Consider the following 19,324-nt stretch of genomic DNA (forward strand, 5'->3'; position numbering starts at 1 on the left):
ATTAATGGACTTTTAGTTATTTGTTTTTTGGTTTTTTAAAGCTAATAATTGAAAGATTGGGTGTGCAAGAAGTGAACTGTTATTAAAACATAACGATAATTAGTGCTCTTCCCCTATATATTTAAAAAAAATAAATTGATATATGCTCACAAACTTTAAACTATGAAAAAATGTCCAACCGAACCTTAAAAATAACTGTTTAAAATATAAATTTAAAAATTAATTTTTTTGAATCTTAGAACATCCTGTATTTAACAGCTTCCTATTATGTGCTCACTCTACAGATTTAAGTTACTGATCAGCGTAACCAATATGATAGAAAAACATATCGTATCAACCTTCCCTCTATTTGCTTCTTTAAAATTTCTGATACTTCCGGTTTCGAGCTCAGGACGAAGCTGGCTACCTTACATCTGAGCTGTATATATTATTTCATAATCATGAAGAAGGATAGAATTCTACAGAGAATTTCTACAGATACATAAGTTTGCTTCTTTTCAAAATGCTGGCACTGATTATTTCTTTTGTTTGAGCTCTCCTCAACATGCTCCAATGGCGGAGGGAAACATTTCATTACAATAAACTGCATTCACTTCTCAGGATCCTGCATTTCCATATATACTCCATTACCCCTTTCATCTCTACTCCAATTAAACAACCCCTAACAGAAATACCCATCAAGGAATCCATTTTCACATTGTGCCAAAGTGGTCAGTTAAGAAAAGCTCTGGAATTCGTGGATTCCTCAAATCATCATGGAATTACATCTGACCCAGAAACATACGCTTCTCTGCTACAAAAGTGTGCAGACGAAAATGCCCTGGAAGAAGGTAAGCAAATCCATACCCAAATTATTAGCAACAACTTTGAGCAAAACGTTTTCCTACTTAACAAACTCATAAGCATGTACGGTAAATGCTCGAGCCCATCGGATGCTAGATTGGTTTTCAATGGGATAGATAATCCAAACCTAATCTCATGGAATTCCATTTTCAGGGCATATGCCATGCATGGGTGCTGTGAAGAAGCACTTAAACTGTTTAGAAAAATGCAATTAAAAGGGGTAAGGGCGGATAATTTTACATTTCCTAGTGTTCTCAAGGCCTGTGCTGGCATGTCTTTTCTGGAACAGGGCAAGGAGATCCATGGCTTGTTAATTAAATGTGGGTTTGAGGGAGATTTGGGCGTAGGGAAGGCAATTGTGAACATGTATGGTAAATGTGGGAGTGTTGAGGATGCACACCTTGTGTTTGACAAAATGCCTCAGCGAGATTTAGTATTGTGGAACGTTATGATTGCAAGTTATTCCCAGAGTGGGTATTGTTACGAGGCTTTGGAGGTGTTCCTTAGGATGCAGTTATCTGGGGAAATGCCCAATTGTGTCACTATTGCTACGGTGCTTCAAGTGTGTGCTTGCTTGGAGATTACAGAATTGGGTAAGAATGTCCATTCATACAGTATAAAATGTGGACTTCAATCAGAAGTTCTTGTAGGAAATGCTCTTTTAAACATGTATGCAAAATGTAGGGGGATATGGGATGCATCGCGTGTGTTCAATGAGGTCAACCAGAAAGATGCGGTTTCTTGGAATGCGATGATTGCTGGTTATGGTCAGGTCGGACATGCTGATCAGGCTTTGGAACACTTTTATCAAATGTTAATGTCAGGTGTGAAACCTAATACAGTAACCATCCTGTGTGTTCTCTCTGTTTGTGGCTTGTCGCAAGGCAAGGAAATTCATGCTTATGTCATCAGAAGCAGAATTCAGTTAGATGTTTCTGTAGGGAATGCCATGCTTGATATGTACTCGAAATGCATGGCCATAGAATTAGCAAGACGAGTGTTTGAAAAAATGGTCGAGAGAGACATAATTTCCTGGAATGCGATTATCGCAGGCTATGCACAAAATGCGTATTTTTCTGATGCCATAGATCTGTTTGGTCAAATGCAACTGGCAGGAGTGAAACCAGATGCAGTTACCATTGCAAGTGTCCTTTCTGCATGTGCCTGTTTAGAGAATCTCCGAAAGGGCAAGGGAATTCATGCTTACATAATTCGAAATCGAGCCTTTGCATTTGACATTGCCGTGAGCAATGCTCTCATAACGTTGTATGCAAGTTGCGGGAATCTAGAGGTTGCAGGCCATGTGTTTGTCAACATGTCTGAAAGAGATTTGGTATCCTGGAATGCAATGATTTCAACTCATGTCCAGAAAGGTTGTTGTAGAGAAGCCATAAACCTATTTCATCAAATGGAAAAGACATATGTGAAACCAGATTCCGTCACCATTTCAAGTGTTCTATCTGCATGTGCTCGACTTTCAGCTTTGAAGCTGGGGTTAGAAATCCATGGTTACATAATCAAAAGCAGTAATCTTAGCACAGATGTTGTTGTGGGTAATGCCTTGATTGACATGTATGCCAAATGCGGGAGAGTGCTGACTGCACGTCAAGAGTTTGACAAAATGTTATACAAAAATATTGTCTCAAACAATGTAATGATTGCAGGGTATGCTAAGTGCGGTGATAAGGAGAGTGCAGAAAATGTATTTGATAAAATGTGTGAAAGAAACATATCCTCGTGGAATGCGATGATTGCACTGAACACCCAACATGGGTATGGCAATGAGGCCCTGGAACTCTTCCGCCAAGCACAACTGGCAGGTATACAACCTAACAATATCACCGTTGCAAGCATTCTCTCTGCATGTTCTCAAGTAGCAGCTCTGCAGCGGGGCAAGGAGATCCACGATTACATAATTAAAAGAGACCTCGATTCAGATGTCTTTGTGACAAGTGCGATTATAGATATGTATGCCAAATGTGGGAGTCTACAAGATGCATGCCAAATATTTGAAAAGACATCTAAATTGGATGTGGTCATATGGACTGCAATGATTTCCGCGCATGCTATTCATGGACATGGAGAGGATGCTCTCTCAATTTTTCATCAGATGCAGCAGGCAGGTTTCAAACCAGACCATGTCACCTTCACTGCTGTTTTGTCTGCATGTAGTCATGCAGGTCTTGTTGATCAAGGTTGGCAAAATTTCAATTGCATGATTAAAGATTATTGCATCACACCCAACATGGAGCACTATGCTTGTATGGTAGACTTACTTGGTCGGGCTGGGCACCTACAAGAGGCCTATAATTTTATCAAAAACATGCCATTAAAGCCACATTCTCGCATATGGGGAACTTTGCTTGCTGCCTGTAGAATCTATCATAATACAGATCTAGGAGAACTTGTGGCAGATCATATTTTTGAGTTGGAACCTACAGATACTGGAAATTATGTTCTCCTGTCAAATATTTACGCTGCAGTGGGCAGATGGGATGGAGTACAAAGGATAAGAAAGTTTATGAAAGATAAAGGATTGAAAAAAATGCCAGGATACAGCTGGATTGAGGTGAAAAATAGGGTGTATACATTTCTTGTAGAAGACATAGCATGTCCATAAATGGAAGTCTACAGTATTGTGGATAAGTCTGGTGGAAATAAGGGAGAGGGGTATGCCCCTGCTATGGACAGAGTATTTCATGGTTTAAAGAGGAAGAAGAGCACATTCATTTAGACCACAGCATTTATTTAGCCATTGATTTTGGGGTTATGAGAAAATGCCCTATATTTCTTATGGTGATCAACGAAGGCCCAAAACATTGCTGCTTGAAGTACTTTACATACAGAGTATTTCATGGTTTAAAGAGGAAGAAGAGCACATTCATTTAGACCACAGCATTTATTTAGCCATTGATTTTGGGGTTATGAGAAAATGCCCTATATTTCTTATGGTGATCAACGAAGGCCCAAAACATTGCTGCTTGAAGTACTTTACATGCTACCCTCAATTCATATGGAAGGGACTGTAAATTGAGAAACATATGTGAAAATTCAAAATACATCTGTTGTCTGAAAGCCGGTCATACTTTTTTGAACTCGGACATGTTGGAATATATTGTCATTGATGTCAAAGGCATTTGAAGACCAAGATTGGAGGATAGATCGTACCAAATTTGTGACACTATTTTGAAGACATCATTAGACAAGGAAGGAGACAATTTAAATATTAAGTTGCACAAATAATTATGCATGGGCAGATCCATGTTTGGAGGAAATAATTATTGCTGTGGCTGATCTCTTATAGGGTGACAAGGGTTAAGTGCAGAGATGCATTAAAAAACAAAAGTTACATCCCGTGTGAAACTAGATGTCCTTGGCTGAAATCGCACCATTTGGTAAAAATATAAAGTGCAGTTGCAAAATGTTATAAAGCCAAGCATTCATTGATTATCTTTTATAAGAAAGAGCAGATATAAAAGTCATTTTGTAGCAGATTTGTGAAAGATGTTGGAGATTTGTGAAGAAAAATTATAGCAGACTAATGAAAGACATTACTGCAGATTATTGAGAAATATTATTGCAGGACTTATGAGCAGAATTTAAGAACAATTATTGCAGACTTATGAGCAGAAAATATTCCAAATTATATGGAGATTTTTTGAAGACTTTTGGAGTAAATTTCAAGAGATATATCAAGCATATGTTAAGGCAGATTTTGGTGAAGTATTGAGCCGATTTCTAAAGGAGAATTAAATCTGATTTAAGAAGAGCTAAGTATTCATTACCTGATTATTTTGGAGGTTGGTGCTTTGTATTCAAGAAGATTGGTGTCTCTTGCTGAGTTGGTGCTCAATTGTGGGGATTGGTGTCTCTAAAAGGTTGGTGCCTGGAAAGAGTGTAAGACGTTTCTAATACAAGCAATATTTTGCCATGGTTTTCTCCTGTGAGGGTTTCCACGTAAATCATGTGTTCATCTTGTGTTCTTGATTGCTAGATCTTGCATATGTTTTCCTGCTGTGGTTGATTAAGTTTTGAAGAACTACTATTATGACTAAATAAGTTTTTGAAAAGTAAAAGTTTGTTATTATATTGATTCACCCCACTTTCAGCATAATTGAGTGCTCTTTAGAACAAACATTTTGAAGTCATCATCTCAAGCATTATTGTTTTGCATTTTGCACAGGCTTCAGAGGCCAATAAGCAACCTGTAGGTGCAGTTAGCAACATCATAAACTCCATCTGGATGAGAGGTATAGTGCCATTTCTACAGGTCGCCTCAACCTCTTGATAAATCCACTCTACATTCAAAAGAATCTGGGTTCACTTTGTGTTTTAAAAATGCTTTTCTCAATTACCACATTCCTATCATATGCATTGGTCTATCGTGCTCACACCAGTTGTGCATGATTTGGTAAGAAGAAAAGTTTGTGATAGATTCCGTCTATACACATTCACCAGGCGGTCAATGGGTTATTGCCTGTGCAGATCTGGTCATTGATATTATATGCCAGTATTGTGTATTTGAAAGTTTTTAATGGTAATTTTAGTAACAATTTCTGGTGCTTCTCTACATTCTCTAAACATTGAACATCATTTTCCCTTCTTTGGAACAATGCACATGACTCAAAGCTGCTTAGAGTTTTTATTTTGTGTTTACTTCGAGCTCAGGAAAAAGTTTGTAGCACATAGTGGATAGTAACCTTGGCTTCAAAAATCACCATTGGCAGAGAGAACTTTTAGGAGGTTTCGAGCTTGACCATCAATCCTTGGATTAACCTCGATATGATCCTATTTTGCAAATGGTGCTATGAGGTTCTGAGCAGTTCATTATAAGCTTTGATGCAGCGTTTCATCATTATTCTAGCAATAGATTTCTTCCCTCAAATCTCCAATGACTGCCCAAATAGTTTCAAAGATTTTTCTATTAAGCAAAAGATTGATGTAATGTCTTTTTTCGTTTCTCTTGTAGTGTTGTTGACACTAATCTTTTCGTTATGTGTCAGTTTGATCGGAGTGATAATTTGATGTCATCAATTAGCTCAAATGGTTTAGTGGAGTTATATGACGCTTGTCGATGTGATTTTCTACTTCACCCAAAAAAAGCTTATAAGTTGTGGGTTTGAGAGATCATATGGTATGATACAGTTATGCAGCTTATTTTCTTTCTTTGATTGAGAAACCCTTGTGGTATGGGAGATCGAATGTGGTTCATCTCAGTCTTTAGGGGACGAAAACTCTCTTGGGAAAATCAGTTTTAGTGGTGGAAGATCTATCATAATTGGTGATTTGGTGATTTAGCAGAGTCACTCAAATTTCACAGCTAAATTTAACGATTGAGATATTTAGAAAATTGATAATGACTCAAAGAAAAAATTTAGATTACTTTTATACATGCAAGCTATGGGATGCCTATATTTGAGTTTCTTGGTTGGACGTTGAAGAATAATAAGAAGGGTTTTGAAGAATGGTTGTTGTGGTTAGAAGGGAGTTTTTTTGTATTACCTTGGACACCCTTTATTATTGATGATTACTCAAGGATTCCTAATCTTTGAGTTTATTCTACTTGACCTAGCCTGAGGATTAACTATTAGATATGGATTCCTTGCAATTTGTTGGAATTTGGTGCTGGTCGAAGGGATTTAGTATTGCTGAAGACATTTCTGTCACTGTTATAACAAACTTATCTCTACACTTTGACTGAGAATTGGGCAGATTTGGAGGAGGTTTTGAGCTTCAGCACTTGCTATATGAATGCCATCCCTACTTATCATAATTGGTGATTTAACAGTCACTCAAATTTCACAGCTGAATTTAACGATTGAGATATTTAGAAAATTGATAATGACTTAAAAGAAACAATTTAGATTAGTTTTATGAAAAGTTACATGCAAGCTATGGGATGCTTATGTTTGGGTTTCTTGTTTGGACGTTGAAGAAGAATAAGGAGGGTTTATGAAGAATGGTTTTTGTGCTTAGAAGGGAGGTTTTTTTGTATTACCTTGGACATCTTTTATTATTGATGATTACTCAAGGATTCCTAATCTTTGAGTTTATTCTACTTGACCTAGCGTGAGGATTAACTATTAGCTATGGATTCCTTGTAATTTGTTGGAATTTGGTGCTGGTCAAAAGGATTTAGTATTGCTAAAGACATTTCTGACATTGTTTTCGATTAAAAAGTAGTGTTAACTAAGGCACTGAAGACATTTCTGACACTGTTATAACAAACTTATCTCTAAACTTTGATGAGAAGTGGATAGATTTGGAGGAGGTTTTGAGCTTCATCACTTGCTTAATGAATGTCATCCCTATTTATCCATCACAAGAGCTTCAAGAAGAACATAACTGAAGAAAGAGGATAGAAGTATTTACTGCTACTAAATAAGTCTAGTAAGATTGCTACTATGATTTTCTATGTGCTGCTATATGTACTTTCAGAACTGTGCAAGTGTGAAAGGTCAGAAATAATATTTTTTTTATGCAAACTTGTATCAGTTTTGGTAAATGAATGAAATACTCTTATATTTCGGTCTATGGGAGCGATAAAAGAGGGATTTTAATTTTATTTTGTCCGCAATAATGTATATTAAAATTAAATTTTTAATATATCTAAAGTGAGGATTAGTGTCTTTTTTTATATCAATTAAAAAATCAAAATGATTATATTTGATATAAGTAATGGAGGATGCATTATTTCTTTAGAGATATATGACATGAACAAATTTGTGTTTACATCATTTTTCATTGTCTATATTATTTATGCATATTATAGTGTTATTATAGAGCCAACTTCATAATAATTAGATACAAAATGAAAGAGACAAATTCAAAGGTGTGTTTCAAGAGAGTTTTTGTTCTATAAATAAAGCCTTGTGATTGTTGATGAAAGCAAAGAATGCTAACACCACTTAATCATAAATCAATTCTTTCTAGCACCTCAATTGAAATCAATTTTTATGACATTGTGGTCATTATTTAATAGAATTTGAAGTTATGACTAGCATGATATCTACCTTGATTAAATTTCCTTCTCAATTTTTCTCAATCCCTTGATTTGATAAATAGTGCACCACCCTTTTCCTTCCCTAAAATAATGTCTCACTAAAAATTTCGAGATGCCATCTAAAATAACCAAATCTTTTCTTAAGATATTCATTATTTCTTTAAATTTGTTGAACTTATATTTTTCAAATTAAGTTCAACCACCATTTAGTCATCCTTTGTAGACATGCTTTTATTATTGTGAGATTTGATTAATTGATGGCCAAATATCAACCATTTCACTTGTGTTTCATTATTTGTTCCTAGCTTCATTTTTTTTGCAAGGGTCCTAATCACCTTCATTAAAGAGTTTCAAATAAAACAAGCATTGTTGGATTGGCCTAGGTTGCTCCATGACACACCATCTAAGTTTAGTTTCCATGTGCCTTTATGAGTTACAATCCATTTGATATGCAAATGATCAACCATTATATGTGTAGAATTAGAATACTCATGAATTGGGCAAATTACTCTTTGTTTTCTATATATAAAGACAACAAAAATTTAAAATAATTTTTTAATAAATTAAGAAATTTTGAAGTGATATGTTTTTTATTAAGGAAAAGCAGGTTTTAAGGGATCTAAAACCCACTTACATATCATAAAGAAAAGCATTAGAGAAGCAAGAAAGGACAAAACGAAGAAAGAAAGGCAGCAAAAGATCAGCACAAAAGACAACAGCCAGAGAAAAGTACAACAAAAGACCAACGAGATACTCGCACACCTAAAACAAAACTAGAACATCTAGGTGAAAATATTTATGGTCTCCTCAGCATCCTTGACAAGCATCATAATTGATATGTTTCTAATAGATATATTTCATATTTGTACTTGTATATCTTACAATTCACTTTTAAATTTAAGTTTTTAAAATACAATTTTATATATAATTTATTATAAACATAATCAATTGTTAGTAATTGAAATGAAAATATATTAATAGATAATTATGTATATCTTATATAAGTTAGATATTATTAACTAAAAAGTTAAATTTTGTATGTGCTAATAAATGAAATAATTAAAAATTATACCTCAAAAATAAATATATTTGAGATAGCTATATTTGTATATCTTCTAATTCATTTTTTAGTTAAAATTATCTTACATATAATTTATGATGAGCTTTTTTCTTTTGTATTAAAGAATCATTGCAAAAAAATTTTAAAAATGTAGTAGTCATTATAGCTAATTTCACACACCCACAAATTCTAAATGGTACATCAAATTTTGACAATTATTTTTGGTTGTCTCTACATGTGACTTAACTACTTGTAGCTATTGTCTTGGCTTCTAGGTAGTAACGATGCACCTTGTTGGTTCCATTATGTGTGCAAGCCTAGTCAAAAAATACACATTTTCAAAGTGTTGCCCAATACTTGCTTAAAGATGCCCATAACCATGCACTTAAAATTGTCACTTATGCACAAATGCCCCAATAGTCGTCTGTGTTATGGGTAACAATGATGGTGAACAAATGAGTCAATTATGGTCCAAAAATGCTAAAACATGTCTGGTTATTGGTACATGAGAAATTTATCAATGGTCTTTTAGTTGTGTTTTTTTGTTTTTTTTAAAGTTAGTAATTGGGGGGTTGGGTGTGCACGGAGTGAATGGTTATTGGAACATGGGTGGCAACTAGTGCTCTTCCCCTATGCACCAAAAAATCATAGACTTTTTTTTTTCTTATATTGAATCAATGTAAGATGAAGAGTACTAGGTATCGTCCATGTTCCATTACCTTTCATTCCTTGCTCACTCAACACCCCAATTATTAACTTTAAAGAAACTGAAAAAATGATAACTAAAACTCCATTAATAAATTTCACATGTACCAGTAGCGGCCCACTTTACCCCCAATAGTTAGAATTTTTGGACTTTAATTGGAGTTGTACAGCTTAATTGGTATCCATAGTGCACACTACTGGGATATTTGTGTATAAGTATTGGCCAATTTTGAGGTGGTTGTAGTGCATGATTATTGGAACATCTTTAAGTAGGTATCATGCGACACTTTGAAATGAGCACTTTTTGACCCTTACGTGCATAACAGGTCCCACAACACGTGTCATTACTACTCAAAAGCCAGAACAATAGCTATAAACAGTGTACGAGACAACCAAAAACAATTCCTCAAAATATGATGTATTGTTTAAGATCTATGGATGTGCGAAATTAATTATGATGACTACTAATATGCTTCCCCTATTTTTAAAAAACCTATCACCAATCCAATATAACCTAAAACTATCATACAACTCAGAAATCCAACCTGAGATTTTAAACAATAACATATATTGTTGGAACACTAAACAACATTATCATGAGTTGCAGAATTTGAAATCTGCTGATTTTCTCTTACTCTTTTAAGTATTACAACTTACAGTACATTTGCTAGTTAGCTGTCTACTACAAAATGCATAGCTATGGGTATAATATGGAAGCAAGATACTCGTCAACATATCATTGCTCAAACTCGTTAGTAAACTATCCTATCATGCTACAGGTGCTTTGCATATAACAGTACAATGTATTAATGCAAAACAGCTAGTCTAGTCACATGGGAGTCTAGGACACGAAAAAACACATACTACATGACAATGTTCACACTGTGTCAAGGAAAAGATCCTGGAGTAGGGGGCACTGCAATTTCCACCTTTCCTTCCAGCATCTGAACCACTTTCTTAATTGATGGCCAGAGAGAAGGATCTTCTTGAATGCACCAAACCCCCACCAACACCATTCTTTCCAACTGTCTTACCTCCATGCCTCTGCAATCTTGTCGCTCAACTAATTTTGCAAGACTTACATGTTTGAAGCAGTCATATGCCCAACGAGACAACATTGTTTCATTTTCTGGAACATCCAATTGCAACATTTTCCTGCAGCAGATGACTTCCAAGAGCACCACTTCGAAACTATAAACATCCACCTTAACAGAAACTGCCATAGTCTTCTGCCACTCTGGTGCTATGTAACCCATGGTGCCACGGGCCAAAGAAAATGTCCTCGTTTGTTCTGGCCCAAGTAATTTGGCTATTCCAAAGTCAGATATCTTAGCACAGTATTTTCATCCAGCAAGATGTTTTGAGGCTTTATGTCACAAGGATTAAATGGGCTCTGCACTCTTCGTGTAAGTAGAAGATCCCTCTTGCAATGCCCAAAACTATCTGAACACGCAGCTCCCAATCAAGATCATTTGTACCTTTAAATAGATGGCTGTCCAGAGACCCGTTGGGCATGAACTCGTATACCAGAATCCTATGGTTGCCCTGATCGCAGAAGCCATAGAGTTGAACAAGAATTTTGTGATAGCTTCCTCCGATGATACCCATCTCTGTTCTGAACTCCTTTTCTCCATCTTGGGGATTTTCTTTCTTGAGCAGATCGTCAGGCTTCTTCACAGCAATTGCTCTTCCATCTGCCCAGGTGCCCTTATAGACTGTCCCAAAGGCGCCTCTTCCTATTTCTATCTTGAACCCTCCGGTTGCAGCATCTAGCTCTTTATAACTAAACGCCTTGAGCCCAATCGGATTAAACTTATGATACTTTTGCAAGGATTTCATCTTGGGTCGGCATATAAACAACCAAACGAATAACAAAATTACCACAATGAGAAAGGAGCAAGCCATAAGGCTTATTCCAAGAACTGCAAACCCCTTCCTCTTTTCCTCCTTTCTCTGCTTTGACGGCGTTGGGGGAACAGCATCTTCGACTTCATCGAAGACTTTTACAAAAGCCGTTCGTGTGTCTCTTGCAGCACCATTTCTGAGAGGCAATGCTTCTTCCAACAGCATCCTCCGTCGCTAAGATTGGCATAGATGACCACCGTGCAAAAGCAATCTTCGATGCACGCCTGCTGGCAAGCAGTTTGATTTGTTGAATTGGTGACCCAGTAATCATTCTCAGGCCAATCTATCTGCTCAATCCTGTGCATTCTTGCTCCACTTGCACTGCAATTCTGTAGCTGTGATCTGTTCCGATGGCATCCCTGTGATAGGTTATCATTATTCACGTGGGAGAATCCCGGAGGACAAGTGCGATTAGGGGAAAGGTCGGAGGCTTGGCAAATTCCATTAAGCCCACACGCTCCACCAATCTAACTTAGTATTTTGTTGTAGGCAATAAGTACAAAATAAATAATAATTAGTAGATTATATAATATCTAATGTTTATAATAGGATTCTTATATTAAATATCTAGAATAAGTATTTGTGTAGATCATTTTAAAATATTATATTAGATAAATATGTAAATTTGAAGATATTCCATATATTTTACTCTAGAATTATTGTATATATCTAGAATAAATATTGGTGTAGATCTTTTTAAAATATTATATTAAAAATAAATGTAAATTTAGAGATATATTTTTTTCTTACATTAGGATTATTGTATTTACCATATACATGAACACAAACTTGTTATTACGTCAACCATAGGATATACAATTGATTCTTATGTATTCCTATTAAGTATAAAGTACTATTATATTAAATTTTAATAATATTTTTAGACACTATTTAAAAAATAGAACTAATAAACACCAAATATGCATTTATTTGTTACTCTATGCCGAATTCATTTTTTATTGATACACCTAAATTAAAATAAATGAAACCTCAAAATAAGGAGTACCTAAAAAAGGAGAAGTGGTTGAATGAGTGTAACATCAATTTTTTAAAAATATAAATATTTAATTAAATAGAATTGGATTTAACTTTAATCAATCACCAACTAGTTAAAAGGGAAAAAAATTAAAATTGTCATTTCATTGAAAAAGTAAAAGTAAACTTTATTAAATATCAAAAATTTTAAATGTAATGCCTGCCATAGAACCTTAGAGAAATTAACACATAATCTAGGAAAATAGAGATTATTTTTTTCCCTTAAAAGATAACAACAACACATTAAACTACAGTAATTCCATAATTACATAATGAATCACATACATATATTAAACATATCAACTAAAGTGCAAAAGCGAAAATAACCATAAGAACAAATAACTTTCTTAATTTCATTACATTCTTTCAATCTTTCAATTTCCCTAGGGTAACATAACATCATTAATTAAACCCTTACATCCAACAAGATAGTATACAACATCCAAGAATAATAAATGTCCATATACAATGTATAACCATATCTTACTATCCACTTAACATAAGTCACCATTAAGTTATATATTACATCATGTATAAGTATTCAGATACAAGTATACATCATCTGCTGCAAATAGATAATCATTAAGTACAACTTCTCCATAGTGCAAGATTTGTAGGAATAGGAATATCCAACACGCTCACGAACACCTAACGCTGAGGAAATATCCCAATGGAAGAAAAGGCATCAACCACTCGACCATGTGGAACCAAAAGGAACCATTCCTGTGCCCAGAGAATGATATAAGGCCCCACACACACTAAGCTTAGACTAAAACCTAACTCCCAAGGCCTCACAACAAAATATCATAAACAAAGACTTTCAACCCAAAACATAGGCTCACAATAAAATAAAGATTAACGTGAGATCAACCAGACAACATATACACAATATTATCAATCATAAAAAAAAACTCAAACATAAAACAAAGACTAATCATATAAGACATAGGCTCAAATAACAACAAAGAAAAATGCCAAAGACTTCCATGAAAAAAAGGCTAAGACCAAGGACACAAGTAGGGGAAAGTGTCATCACATGCTGTCATCTAGATATCCAAGAATCCTTACAAGGAACCTCTTGGTAGGTTACACCCATGCGGAACCATCTCAACCTTTGAGAGAATCAAGGGAGTTTGATTTGCCTCTCCAAGGCCCTCCCAAATCTCATCCTAAGCTTGTACTAGCACTCTAAGCCATGAGTGGGGTTCCAAAATCATTTCATTATCTTATTAAAGTATAAACTTTATACCCAACCCATTTAAAATAATTAATTAAGGTTATCACTTGTTTTACAAACAAACTTCCAATGAGATCCCTAGCAGTCTAGACCTCCAAGCATCCTCACAAGGAACCTCTTGACAATGTTGTAGCGTCGTAAATTGTACGCACTTGCTAGGGTGGTACAATTTCACACCTAGTTTAGCACCCGCCTTGGCGCATTTTGCATTTTGCATTGCATTTCCCCTTTAGCACTTAATTAATTAAATTAATTAGGTCTAGGGTTCTATTTTATCATCTCCCATATCATAAAGTTGGGCCCTTTTCATTAAAGTGTGCCCCTTTCATTTTATTCTTCCAATACATCATTTAATCTAAAACCCTAATTAGGTCCTATTTTGAACTTGGGGGCTTGATTTCGGGGGTCAAAACATCTCAAAATCACCTGTAACTTCGGGATTCTCTCTAAAATCATCATATCCAATGGCCCTGAAAATTTGGTGAAAAGTTGTCAGGACCATGGCGCCCGGAGTGCACACGGTCCCGGACATTTTTCCCAAAATTTTAGGAGCGCAATCCAATCATAAAATAAAGCTTAACCCCAAGAAATTGGTGGGAGATTCAATCTCTAGGTCGGCCAAAAGTTGAAATTAAGACCTAGGGTTTCATATATAAGAGCTCTCTTTCCTCATTTGAAAGGATTGGAATTTTGGTTTCAAGGACCTTCTATGCAGCGAAAGAGTAGATCTTTGAAGACTTCAACAACATTCAACATCCATCCATCAAGCATCCATCAATTTCATTCATCCATTTAGGGCTTTGAAGGCATTGAGAATAATAAGGGATCACCAACTGAAGATTGGCTTGTACCCCTTCCTTGGGGTTGGGTATGATTTCATGTTGTTTTCATGTCTTTGCATAAGCTTCATCATATCATTTGTATTCATGCTTTAGATCACTTTGTATCTCGATTTAGAGCATTTACATTATCATTTGCAAACAATTAGGGTTTACTTTCTAGGTTGCTCTAGTTTGCTTACTTGCATTTTAGGATCTTGCACACACACAAGGTCTGCACACACACTACTTTTACAATACAACTTGGCTATTCGTGGAGGTGGAAATCACCAAAGCGGGGGTTTGACTAAGGCAAAACCCTATATAGCCGCCCACCATACCTTTTCAGATATAAGTGCAGGTTTCGGGATTCGGACGACGTCGCAAGTTGTACATCCGACAGAAGCAGACGGAGACAAAACTTCACACCAAATTTCAGAGAAAAAGACCAGGACAGGGGCGTGGGGCGCCCTGGTCCTACCAGGACACGGGCGCTGGGCGCCCTGGTCCCTGGGACAGAGGCGCTGGGCGCCCTAGTCCTCCTGACAGACAACAATTTTTGGCATTTCCGGCAGTTTTCCAGGTTGTAAAGCAGTAGTTTTAGGAGTAGTTTCCAGGACAGAATCAGGACAGTGGCACCCGCGCCCCCGTCCCGAACATTTTCAATCAGATTTTGACTCCGGGTACGCATCTGCATTCTTGTTTTGTCCTTGTGTTTATAGCTTTTCATTGTTTAATCTCAATTCTGCAAATCTTGTTATTAGTTCATACTTGCATTTTGGGATTAGGACTTGAACTTGCATCATTTTATCTTTCAATTTCAACAAAGGAATAGAAATCCTAATAGGTAGCCCATGGCTCTCTCTTTCACAAAAAGAAGTAGCCAATTGTATGATACCTCTAGGCTCTTTCGTATTCTGTAATGTGTGTCCAAAGGTAGGATTAGGGCATGTTAACCTAGTCTCGCTTTTTCCCCCACACATTTTGGTGAACCCGACGTGAATCTTATTATTGCTTTCTCTTGCATTACATTTGCTAGATCTAAATCTAGATTTAGTGTGTTTCATTTAAGTTTCATTTTCAAAAAAAAAAAAAGAAGGAAAAAGAAGGAAAAGAAAGAGTGTGTTTTGTTTCTTTGCATTGTGTGCAATTTTTATTTCAAAATGCCAGATTTTTATTTGCAAGATGTTCATATTTGTGATGATTATGAGTTAGATGAATCTTTAGATGAGTTTTTGAAACCTAAAGATACCAAACCTTCATTTTACCAAAAACTCATAAACATTGTTACTATGCCATTTCTTTGTGATGAGAAAGATAAGTCGAATGATTCCTCTCAAGGGTACATTCCTATCAACTCTTCCACTAAATCTAGTAACATGGTTGTTTGCAATGATCCCCTCTATGAAGAGATATCTCCTTTTGAATCAAAAGATAAACCTTTTAATAGATATGATCATGCTTTGTTGGATGATGCCCTTGATGACTTTGTGGCTCCTAAAAAACGCTCCCTTCATGAGGATCCTTTTGTGCAAGAAGATGACATTATCCCTACATTTCCTAGTCGTGGCATTTCCTTTTCCAACAAAATTCCCACTAGAGATGATGAATTAATGATAAATGCTTACCCTTCTCCTAAAGTTTGTCTTACTCATAAGCATCCCTTAGAGAAAGAAGATGAAATAAAAAGCAATTTCCTTAATTCTCTCTCCCCTAAAGATCATATTGAACATATTTTGAGGAAAGAGGATGAGTTTAACACATCTATTGATGCTCTCCCTCCTAAAAATGAGGAATTAATAAACAATGTTATCTCCTCTCCCGAAATTGACAATACTTCAAACATTCCTTTCAACAACCTCACTATTTGGGATGAACCATTAGAAGAAGGTATAGATTATTCTCTACCCCTAGCCAAAGGGGATGAAATCAAGATTGAAAATTCCCTTGATAGTTTCTCACCTTCCTTGAATCTCAATCATTCTCCCTCTAAAGCATCTCCCTCTCCTCAACTTGGTTCTACTCATAAGGAAACTCTAGTTCAAAACAAGATGGTTAACATCTCTTTCAAAGATCTCCATCTCAAAAGTGAGACTTTAGAGAGTAATGTTGATCCTTCTCCTAGAGAGTTTATTCCCCATGTAGGTCCTTTGATGATAGAGGATGATATGACCTTTCCTAGTATTACTCTTCCTACTGGAACATCAATGCCTACCCCTTGTCTCTCTCCTAAAATTGATTTAATCCAAGAGAAGACTATCAATAATTCTTCCAACACTTTTGTTCATTCCTCTAAACCATCCTCAATTAATTTGATACGTGTGAATGAAACACCTAACAAACCTCTCTTCGTTGTCCAAGGTGCCTATCCTTCTCAAAATTCTCAACCTTTAAATAAGCCTATCTTAGTGGTCCAAGGTGGTTATGCTAATGATTCTTTTTGCACTCCTAAGAAACCTATTATTACTGTGCAAGGAGGTTATTCTACTAAGAGCCCTTATGAGTATGCTAAGTAGCTGACTAGAGAGAGTTATAATGCGGTTGCTCATACCTATAATACTAGAAATAATAGGCAGCCTAATCCTCCTCCTATTACTCCAGTTTCTCTTCCTAATCCTCAACCAATTCTTCCGCAAGCTCCACGGATTTCACAAGTTCTTGGTAAGGAATATGATCTCATAGAACAACTTAAAACTACTCCTGCTAAGATATCCCTTTGGGATTTGATCCAAACTTCTTCCGCTCATCATGGTATGTTACAAGATGCCTTGAAAGATTTGAATGTTCCTCCACCTAATACATCTAGTAATATAGTGTCTTTGGTTAACTCTGTGATGAATCCTAAAGCTCAAATTGTGTTTACCCAAGATGAGTTGCCTACTAGTGAAATTCAACATCAATATGATCCCTTGATGATTGTGGTTATCATAAATGACACTGCTATAAGATGAACACTGGTAGATAATGGTTCTGGCCTTAATGTGTGTAACATTAATCTATTGCATAAGATGAATGTGGATACATCCCTTATTGAGCCTGACTCTCGTCCCATTCGAGGCTTTGATAATGTGGCTAAGTCTTCATTAGGTATTATCACCTTACCCATCACAGTAGGACCTGTTACTTTGCCTACTCCTATCCATGTTATGTCGGGAAATCTAACATACAACTTGTTATTAGGGAGACCTTGGATTCACAGTATGCAAGCTGTCCCCTCTACATTGCATAGACAAGTTAAATTTATTTATAATAATAAGACATATACCTTGATAGGTGATACTAATTTTCAAGCCTGTTTGCAAACATCTACTTCCAAAGGGAGTTCTTCTAAGCCTTCCTCTTCTAGTGATGACTCGTTAAACAAGATACCTATGGATGAATCATCACCCTCTGATAATCAAAATTCTTTGGATGAGTCTGAAGTTCCTGAAGAAGATTCTTCTCAACTTGAATCTACACATGAAAAGGCTTTTGATCCTGAGAAGGTTCTTGCAGAAGACGATTAGGGATCTCTTGCTTTCAATCCCACCTTCGTAGGTGAGTATAGGGTTCCTCCTAGAGAGCTTAAATTTAAAAAGAAGGAAGAAACTAGAGATCAATCAGTCTTACCTGAACCTATGAGCAATAATTTTGTGGCTTCTTCTTAAACTTTTTCTCCTCACACCTCTAATTCTAAACAATTTGATTCTTTGTCTTATGAAAAACCACCTTTTCTTTCTGAAATGGCTAATCGTTATGGTCGTGGTTTTCATATTTTGGCTAAGAGTGGCTATAGTGGAAATGGTTGTGGCGCAAATGAACAAGGAATTAAAGTTCCTTTAGAACATAACATGCATGAATATTCATTTGGACTTGGATATAATCTTTCTAAGCCCACCAAAGCATCTAAAAGACCATCTCTCAGTGTGAATGCTATATTTAGTAGTGATGATGATCCCACTTCAACTAAATCATCTTCTACTTCTATGAACTCTCATTCCCCTCATAAGGAAATCTTGGCGATGAACAAATCTCTTTATGACTCCCCTCAAATTTCTAAATCCACTTATGAATCTTTATCTTCTATTCATCATAAAGTCCTTTCCTCCAGGGATAAGGCTCTAATAAATTACACTCATCTTTCTTCTAAGATTTCTCGTAACTTTCCTTCTTCAATTTTTATCACTTTATACATGTTTTTGATCTCACTTATAGTTGAGCATTCAGCATGTCATATTCAAATACCTCATTCAATCTATCATGTCTTTAAATAACATTAATGGCTATTATGTTGCTCATCATTATGTGACATTGGTAGCTCATTTACTAGGGGCTCATTGTCATTCATGATGGTACAATTTAAAGTGCAATCATATTTTTGAAGCAACATAATAGCCTAATTTTTCTATGTTATCTCTTGTTCCTATGGGGTAATAGTGTGGAAATATTGATCATCTTTGCTTTAGAATTCTCTTTTCCTAGATATGGGAGAAGATGTGTATTCTCTTTCTTATCCTACCCACTTCTTGTGAGGAGCATTTTACATACACTAATGTCTTGCTTGCATGAACTCATGTGAGTATGTAGTATATTTTGTTTATGCCTAAATCTCTCCCTGGAAGATTGTGTAAGTCCTTCTCATTGACCTTATCCTTGGGAGGCAATGATCTTTTCTTATTTTTATCTAAGGATCCACTTTTTCCTATTTCATGGATGGTGTGAGCTTTATTACTTGATGT

At 35.8% G+C, this 19,324-nt stretch overlaps 2 protein-coding genes across 3 annotated transcripts; one reads left to right on the top strand and one right to left on the bottom strand.

Annotated features, from left to right (window-relative positions):
• The first annotated feature begins 317 nt into the window (after positions 1-317).
• LOC131037094 (putative pentatricopeptide repeat-containing protein At5g08490) lies at positions 318-5,851 on the top strand. Of its 2 annotated transcripts, none has more exons than XR_009358568.1 (2): positions 318-4,721; positions 5,027-5,851. XR_009358568.1 is itself a non-coding variant. In XM_057969132.2 (2 exons), exon 2 carries the CDS (start codon positions 1,007-1,009, stop codon positions 3,461-3,463), a length of 2,457 nt encoding a protein of 818 aa, XP_057825115.2. In that variant the 5' UTR covers positions 318-830; positions 997-1,006; the 3' UTR covers positions 3,464-4,993. The 2 variants fall into 2 exon arrangements, 1 of the variants encoding a protein (XP_057825115.2); XM_057969132.2 differs by lacking the exon at positions 5,027-5,851 and having other exon boundaries at positions 318-830; positions 997-4,993.
• Positions 5,852-10,498: 4,647 nt separating this feature from the next.
• Positions 10,499-11,681, bottom strand: LOC131856690 (G-type lectin S-receptor-like serine/threonine-protein kinase LECRK2). Its single transcript, XM_059208570.1, has 2 exons — positions 11,090-11,681; positions 10,499-10,920 (listed from the first exon to the last, which is right to left on the bottom strand). The coding sequence occupies exons 1-2, from the start codon at positions 11,679-11,681 to the stop codon at positions 10,499-10,501; spliced, it is 1,014 nt and encodes a 337-aa protein (XP_059064553.1).
• Positions 11,682-19,324: the final 7,643 nt, after the last annotated feature.

This window comes from Cryptomeria japonica, chromosome 7 (genome assembly GCF_030272615.1).
Source record: "Cryptomeria japonica chromosome 7, Sugi_1.0, whole genome shotgun sequence".
NCBI lineage: Eukaryota > Viridiplantae > Streptophyta > Pinopsida > Cupressales > Cupressaceae > Cryptomeria > Cryptomeria japonica.